The 8526-nt window shown below is 31.6% G+C and overlaps 1 protein-coding gene across 1 annotated transcript; it reads left to right on the top strand.

Moving 5' to 3' along the window:
• Positions 1-219: 219 nt before the first annotated feature.
• On the top strand, positions 220-2232 carry LOC136227614 (F-box/kelch-repeat protein At3g06240-like). Its single transcript, XM_066016321.1, has 4 exons — positions 220-278; positions 583-688; positions 907-1859; positions 1950-2232. Exons 2-4 carry the CDS (start codon positions 605-607, stop codon positions 2014-2016), a joined length of 1104 nt encoding a protein of 367 aa, XP_065872393.1. The 5' UTR covers positions 220-278; positions 583-604; the 3' UTR covers positions 2017-2232.
• Positions 2233-8526: the final 6294 nt, after the last annotated feature.

The raw sequence follows: 8526 nt of genomic DNA, 5'->3' as shown, positions 1-8526 counted from the left end.
AGTTTGATGAATTATTTCTTAAACTAACCCAATTTATTAACGTTGGGGTAAAATTGCTCTTATCTTCCAACGTTATGAGTAAAATTACATCATTTTAGATGTTAGGAGTATTTTTACACGTTAACCCTAATTAGAATAATGTGGACCCTATATAAACTTCTTCTTACCATACGATCTCGTTCCTTATTTTAAAAATACAAATCCTTTCTTCTTCCTAAACCTCGTTTACTCTACTGAGGTTTATCAGAGTTCGGAATAGAGAGCTTCTGGTTTTTCCGGTAAAAATTTATTCTGTTTGCAGTGTTCTTTCTCACGATTTTTATTTGGCTATTCTATTCATTTAGTGTTCCTAATATATACGATTAAGCCTCTTCTTTATGAGATTTTTACCATTCTATGAATTCTTTGATTTCAATTAATTAGGGTTTTCTTTTTAGCAATTTCAATTCAGAGTTCAGACCATCTCTTCTCTTTGCACTGTTTCTTCTCACGATTATGTTTCAGTTAATTCGTTTATTTCTATTTGGTTTTTGAGCATTTTGAATTCAGTGGGCTGATAATGTCATTTGTGTTTTGTTTCAGTATCGTCGCTTCCCAAATAATCATGAAAAGAAAAAGGATTTCTTCGGATACAACGAGAGGTAGAAAACAAACAGAAGAAGTTAGTCAAGTAGAGACTCATATTCAGGTTCTTTATTTTCTGATCTCCCGAAGGATGTTCAGCTAAATATCCTAATTAGGGTGTCAATTAAGGGAATTTTTGTATTGAAATGTGTATGCAAAACGTGGTATGATATAGTTTCAGATCCTGAATTTGCAAACCTCCATTTTGATCATGCTGAGGTTTATCCTTTGATTCGAACCTCATATAGTAGAAATGGGTCGAAAATGGTTCATCTTATGCAGCCAAATAAGGATGACTTTGAGCTCAATCTTGGGATGTGTGATCATACCTTGTCTAAGCCTGGATGTGTCTCCACTGTTCATGATAAAATTGAAGCCAGATTTGAAGTCCCTAAAATATACGGGCTCATGAAACATCACAATGGACATGGTATAGTTACATGCAACGGCTTGCTTTTCTCGCCCAATCTATCTGATAGACATCGTCCTATTGTTTGCAATCCTGTTACAGGTGAGTTTATTAACCTTCCTCGAGTGCCTAAGATGATTGAGTTTGGTTGGAATAAAATAAATTATGGTTTTGGTTTTAGTCCTGCGACTAACCAATATAAAGTGATAAGAATGTCTAAGCGAGACATCCCTCTTGGTAATGAAGCTGAAGTACATATTCTTGGTACAAAAACATGGAAAAACATTGACTTTTTCACCCAGGCAATGCCTGCGCACCCTCCTGCTTATTTGAATGGTTTTCTTTATTGGTCTTCTTATTTAAAACCATTATCTATATTTAGTTTTGACATTGAGAAGGAACGTTTTGAATCACTTTCAGCACCACCACTGAATAAACCTTATAACAATGTGGGAGTATTAGGGGGAGAACTCTGCATATGTGAGGTTCTTGAGTCTGGTGTTCATGTTTGGACAATGAAAGATAATGGTACCGAAAAAGTGTGGTCTAAAGTTTTCTCCTTTGATCACATGTATTCTAGAGAAAGACGATATTATGCCAGGTATCGACCCATTAAGTACATGAATGATGGGGCATTACTGATGTTTAACTCCGGTGAAGATGCTTTAATGTACATGGATCCAAAAGAAAATGAATTGAGATATTTGAAGGTCTGCCAATGTAAGATAGATTCCAAAGTCGAAGCAATTGCTCATATTCCAAGCTTTGTTTCACTCAAACATGCTCTATCGGGAAAGAATGTGAAGGTGTATAATGTCCGGTCTAGGTAATTTTGATTCTGCAGATTATGACAAGAATGTTTTTGAATGCTGCTTATTTTTATACCTTCTAACCATTTTATTACTCTGTTGAATAGTTGCGCGAAAGTTGATGTTGTGCAAAGACCCCGATATCATCGATCTTGTAAGTTGCCACAGAGGTAAATGTATTACCTAGACGAACCAAGCTTGGGTTTGTTGAATCAAGTGAAAGATGCGGAAGGTATATTCATGTTTGAAGAATCTGAGATTGATATTCATTTTATGATTTTCGATTATATATATTTCATTCAGCAATTAATATGAGATTAAGATTCATCATGTTTTTACTTTCTTTTATTTTTGTTCTCTTTTCATATATATTTTAAGCCATTCTTATTGTTGGAATAAATAAAAAACCATTCGGATTGTGGAATAAAAAAGCCATTTTGTGTATATATTTTAAAGAGGTGCTGCAAAGCTTCCACAAAAGCCTCTGCTACTATGTTCAATGATGAAGTAATTAAATGTAAAAGTAAATTTGATATTAGCAAATTATTATTTTAATTTTATTATTTAAATATTGTCAAGCACGTGGTATATGAAGGAAAAGTTACTAATATTAAGTAAAAAGAGGAGATAAGGAGATGAATTACAACATAAAAAAAAAGGAGTTAAATGTCATGATATATGATAAATGGTAATAGTGGCGCTCATGTTGAAAAGGGTAAAATTCAGTGGTTTTTATGTTAGGTTTTGAAGTCCAGTAACTATACAGTGAAAACGAACAAAGTTCAGTGACCATGGGTGTAATTTACCCTTTTCTTTTATATTACTATTGAGATTTTGTTCCAAGTCATTTTTAATCTGAAATAGCTATATGTGAAGTTTAAATTTTAAAGGGATAAGGTATCAAAATAGGTCTAAGGTTTTTGGGGAAGTACCAATTTAGGCACAACATTCAAAATAGCAACAATACAGGCTTAACGTTTACCATATATAATATCAATTTAGGTTTAACGTTTACAATATAGCATCAATTTAGGCCCCACGTTCAAAATAGCACCAATATAGGCTTAACATTTACAAAATAATACGAATTTAAGCTTAACGTTTATAAAATATATCCAATTTAAGCTAAATGTCAAAATTAAATTAACCATATTATATTCTTTTCATATTAACTTTATATGTTTATTTAGTTCTATTTTCTTATTTATTATAATACAACTAATTAGTATTCTTGCCCATTAAGATTTTATATTTGTTTTTCATCAACCGTTCCACGACTCCTAATATTGAAACATGTCAGTGTTCGAAATATAGTGGATATTCAATTATTTTTAGTTTGTATATATTACATGAACAATGAAATTTAGTAGTCATGGAATGGTTAATAGAAAATAAATATAAGATTTTAATGGACAAAAATACTAATTAATTGTATTATAATAAATAGGAGTATAGAACTAAATAAAAGATAACATATATAATTAATAGGGAAAGAATATAATATGGTTAATTTAATTTTGACGTTTAGCTTAAATTGTATATATTTTGTAAACGTTAAGCTTAAATTCGTATTATTTTATAAACGTTAAGCCTATATTGATGTTATTTTATACGTGAGGCCTAAATTGATGCTATATTGTAAACGTTAAGCCTAAATTGATATTATGTTGTAAACGTTAAGCCTATATTGCTGCTATTTTGAACGTTGAGCCTAAATTGGTACTTCCTCAAAAACCTTAGACCTATTTTGATACCTTATCCCAATTTTAAAGTGACCTACATCTATAAACTTTTTTTATATTAATCTATTGGATCTTTGAATTTTTTTTTTATAGTAATCTATTGCAGACTTTATGTTTCTAAACGTACTTAAAGAGTTATACGTTAATTTATTAAAAAATGAGTCTGTTTTGCTATTTTATTTGTTTCCTTTTCGTACTCTTCGTAATATAAAAGTTAGGGTATATGTTTGGGATTCAAGGGGAATATCAAGAATATCTATAGGAGGCTCATCACACTCGTGGAGACTGTTCAGCATAGTTTGCCATCCAATCCGCAGCTCTATTTCCCTCATGAAACACATGAACCAATTTAACCTCCCAAACACGTTTAATCATCACACGACACTTCTCGGTAAGCCAATAAAAAAACCTATGACGACTAGCTTCCTCTTTCTGTAACAGCCTAATAACATTTAAGGAATCTAGCTCAAAGATTAATTGCACAAAATTTAAAATAAAAATAAATTTAAGGAAAAAAAACATCTTTAGGCTCTTGACCTTTTCAATTTTTATTGATTGAACTCTTGATATCTCGATTTAACACGTTGAATAATCGATTAATTATAATTGTACACATTAAGCTATTTATTAGATTATAAAAATTAGCCAGCTTTGTAATTACAAAGTTTATTAATTCTCATAATCTAATACTATTGCTTGCCAAGAATTAACTAAAAACCTCTTGTTCAATGAAAAGAGCGTTAATCAATTTTAAAAAAAAAAAGTGCTAATCATTTTATAGTTGTATTACACATAACAAAACTACTCTCAAATTGTTGAAAGTACAAATTTCAAATGAAAATAAAATTAATAATGACTCAAGCAAATTTTTATGTTAAAAGCTAACTTTTCTCGCGATTTATGGCTCAATATGTTATTATAATTAAGGAATCAATATGTCAAGTTGAAATATCAGAGACATAATCAACAGTAATCCAAAAAAATCAACGAACTCAAAATTTCAGAATTTATATTATGAAAAGTTTCATTACGATATTTTAAACATAGTTAAGCCTCTCTAAGTAGTTTGAACTTTGCACACATATTCAATAGTGTTTGGAAAGCATACTTATTAAAGGCGTAAGAGGTTTTCAAGTCTTAAGTGCACGCGCAGGTCCAAGGTTTGGACACTACACTAAATTCAAAATTTGAATGAATGTCTTCATCAAATAAAACTTGGACCATTAAAGATTTACTAATTCTATTTCTTAAAGTAATAACAGGAGGATTTCACAATCGCTTTTACATTCAATCAGATTGGCCCCCAAAACAACAACAACAGTTCTAGCTGTGGTTGATCATCTGGTTTCGTGCTGAAATTGTATAATGAAATGGGAATTGACCTGTTTCTGAATGGGAGGAGGAGATCTTTATGTCAAATCACTTTAACCGATGATGCAAACTATTTTATTAGTTGGCCATCTTCCCACATCTACCTTGATGCCGATAAAGTTGACTTGGTTATCGAATCATGGTGGAATCCGTCTTGTCTCAAGACAAGTATTAAAATCTCTTTTCCAGAAAGGACTATGAAGAGAGTTAAGCTGTTATTTATAAATTATAAGATGTTTCCTAAAAAGTATTTGTCTAGAAGTGAAAAAAAGGAAAGTGAGAAAGCAACTTAAAATGCATGATTAACCCCTCCCCAAGTCCACATATCAAAACAACGAAAGATTTGGATAAATTCAAATATATATTAAAGTTCGAGAAGCCAATAGATCAGTATAAAAAAAAATTCAAAGAGTCAATATGACAGTTTAAACAAATTCAAATAGTCAATAAATTAATATAAATAAATTTAAAGGTCTAATCAGATATTTTGTAATCTAAGAAGACCAAATGACTTTTTGGTTAAGGTGCAAAAATACCCCTAATGTTTTGGATCAGGAGCAATTTTACCCCTAATGTCTAAAATGGTGCAATGTTATCCCTAACGTTGGAAGCAAAGAGCAATTTTACCCATAGAAATTAGGTCAATTTCAGACACTATTATAAAACATAGATATTTTTGTTTCTTATTATGCACCAATTGTATAACAATTGGTTTAAAAAAAAAATCATATTTTTTATAATTTAATAATAGAATTGGATATTTTTTTTTAGAATTGGATATTAATATTTATAAATTCGGTGAATTTTTTGAATTTTCTTGTCTAATTCGTACAAAAAGACGATATATTCTTTTTTTTATTATTTTTTTTTTCACATCCCAAACATATGCTTGTGATTTGTTACTGATAAAATGATTCACATGTGAAGTGTAAATGACAAAATTCATTACCGAGAAGATAGTTTGATGAATTATTTCTCAAATTGAACCAATTTATCAACGTTAGAGGGTAAAATTGCTCCTGGCTTCCAACGTTAGGGGTAAAATTACACCATTTTAGACGTTAGGGTTAAAATTGCTCCTGACCCAAAACGTTAGGAGTATTTTTATACCTTAACCCAATGAGATATCTTGTAATCTAAGAAAGACCAAATGACTTTTTAAACCAAATTTATAGGACCCTAATGTATTAAGTTTTAATCAGTCATTGAAGTCATCACCACCACTATCATCGTGTTGATCATCAAATTCATTTAGGTTCGGTTCCTAAATTTGTTATTTAACCAAATGAATATTGTCTCGTCTTCCTTTATGTGATTGTAACTTGTATCCCATTGTTTCTCCATCAATTTCAGGTATTTCTTTTTCTCTCTCTATTTCTGTACTTCGATATGGTCATGGTTAGGAGTTGAGTCCAGCTAGGGTTTTCATCAATTTGAAAAAGATTTCAAAAGCTTGTGGCCAAAAAAGTAGAAATGAAGAAGATGAGGCTTCCTAAGTAGAGATCCAATATTCAGGTTGTTCAATTACGGATTTACCTATCCACCTACTTGCAGCTATTCTTTTTAGACTGTAGATTAAGGAGATAATTGTTTGTAAATGCATATGCAAATCTTTGTATGCTATAATTTCAAATCCTGATTTTGCTCAATCTGGGGTCTTTCCAATTGCTCGAATTGTGGATTATACACACATGTCAAGAATACTTTATCCCCTTGAGCTAGAGCAGGATGAATTGGTTTGCTAGGTTAGTATGAAATTCGATTCCAAGTTAAAGATTCCAGTGCGCAACTTCCCATTGGTTTTAAGAGATAGCACTGTTGGCAATGAAGAAATCACATTGAAGGCGAATGATCACTGTTATAAGATAGTGAATTCGTGTAATGGATTTCTTTGTTTGTCTGAACCAATGGATAATAAGCCTGTTATTGTGTGCAATCCAGTTACAGGCGTGTTTATTAATCTTCCGCAAGTCATTGAGGGTAACAATGTTGATGGTTATGATGGTGATATTGATTGTGGATTTGGTTTTAATCCAAAGACCAATCAATACAAAGTGGTAAGAATTTTTGAGCAATATTGTCATCCGGAACATGACATCGTCGGTAGACTGGCTCAAGTACATATTCTTGGTACAGGATCATGGAAAATTATCAAATCTGCTCCCGGTTTGGGCTATATATTAGCATTTCCTACTTATTTGGATGGTGCAGTTCATTGGCTTTGTCTTCTTGGTGACAAATTGAGTCTTATGGTTTCATTTGATTGTGAGAAAGAATGTTTCCTACCATTTTCATCACCTCCATTAATAGAGGGCAACATGGTCAATGTTGGTATGGGAGTTCTAGGAGGATGTCTTTGTGTGTGTGACTCTTCGAATCAACCATTGGTTTGTGTTTGGGTGATGAAGAATTACGGTGTTGAAAAATCATGGACTAAGCTCTTTGAAATCGACATGTGTTCTTGTGATATATTGGTTTATGGATTATATCAACCTATAAAATACATGAATAATGGAACACTTTTGATGTTTAATTATCCGAGGAATGTTCTAATTTATTATGACCCGAGAAAACCTTTATTGAAGCATTTCGAGGTTCACCCAACGGAATCAAGCTTTGAGATAATTGCTCACAGTCCAAGCTTCATCTCACTTAAGGATGTTCTTGCAGGGTGTAACGTGGAGGTACTTAATGTCAATTCAAGGTACTTGCTAACCAAACTGTTTCTTTCTGTATATAAGTAAATTGTTTTTGCTTTACTCATTGAATTATTTGAACTACAGGTGTGGTGGGTTGAAACTATAGGGCGAACTTAGATCTGTTTCCTTGCATGAGAAGACGATTGAATCGAATTCTGAATATGATCCTTATGAGGTTGAGTATTATTTACATGAGTGTTGTGTACCATATGGATTGGAAAAATACTGGTGGGGTAACTATGAGTATTGCTTTTCAAAAGTTTGGGTGAAACCATAAACATATTTTTGCATCAGGAATTGCATTTTGAAGGTAGCATTTTGTTTTTGTTTATTTATCTAGTTGTGTGGAAAAAGGTTTCCTTGTTCATTGTTAGATATGGAGCTTGTGCTTTTTGGTTTATAGGCATGAAAATTATGTTACCTTGTTAGGATAAATTTCAATGATGCACCTATCGTTTTTGGGGGGAGTGCAAATATATTCTAATGGAAAGAAATTGTAAAATATTGTCCTCACTGTTCCAACCTGCCAAGATTGCTCTGGGTTGAAAACCATGATAAAATTTTACTATTTTCTATATATTCATCATGTCAGTCATTTACTTAGCATTTTGTTACACAAGCAGTTATGTTACACAAAATATCAATGTCTTTATTTGTCATTTTACACAAATATGTATTAGCAATCAGTTAAATTTTATCAAATAAGTTTACACAGCTAATGTAATCAGCTATTTGCCAAACAGAGGATTAGCCTCTTTATGCAACTTCAAAAATCTAAGATACAAAAAATACTGTACTTTCACATCTAATTAATCCATATTTAACAGCAATTGTGAAATTCAAGGTTTAGTTTTGTACTTTCACATCTAATT

The sequence above is a fragment of the Euphorbia lathyris genome, chromosome 4 (genome assembly GCF_963576675.1).
Source record: "Euphorbia lathyris chromosome 4, ddEupLath1.1, whole genome shotgun sequence".
Taxonomy (NCBI): domain Eukaryota; kingdom Viridiplantae; phylum Streptophyta; class Magnoliopsida; order Malpighiales; family Euphorbiaceae; genus Euphorbia; species Euphorbia lathyris.
This window is presented reverse-complemented; position numbering and strand designations above follow the sequence as displayed.

What these genes read in the sequence shown, in the direction of transcription:
- LOC136227614 (XM_066016321.1), top strand. Translation starts at nt 605, where the DNA reads ATGAAAAGAAAAAGGATTTCTTCGGATACAACGAGAGGTAGAAAACAA. An exon ending in AAGTAGAGACTCATATTCAG is followed by an intron (nt 689 to 906) that starts GTTCTTTATTTT and finishes CATCTTATGCAG; the next exon opens with CCAAATAAGGATGACTTTGA. An exon ending in GTGTATAATGTCCGGTCTAG is followed by an intron (nt 1,860 to 1,949) that starts GTAATTTTGATT and finishes TCTGTTGAATAG; the next exon opens with TTGCGCGAAAGTTGATGTTG.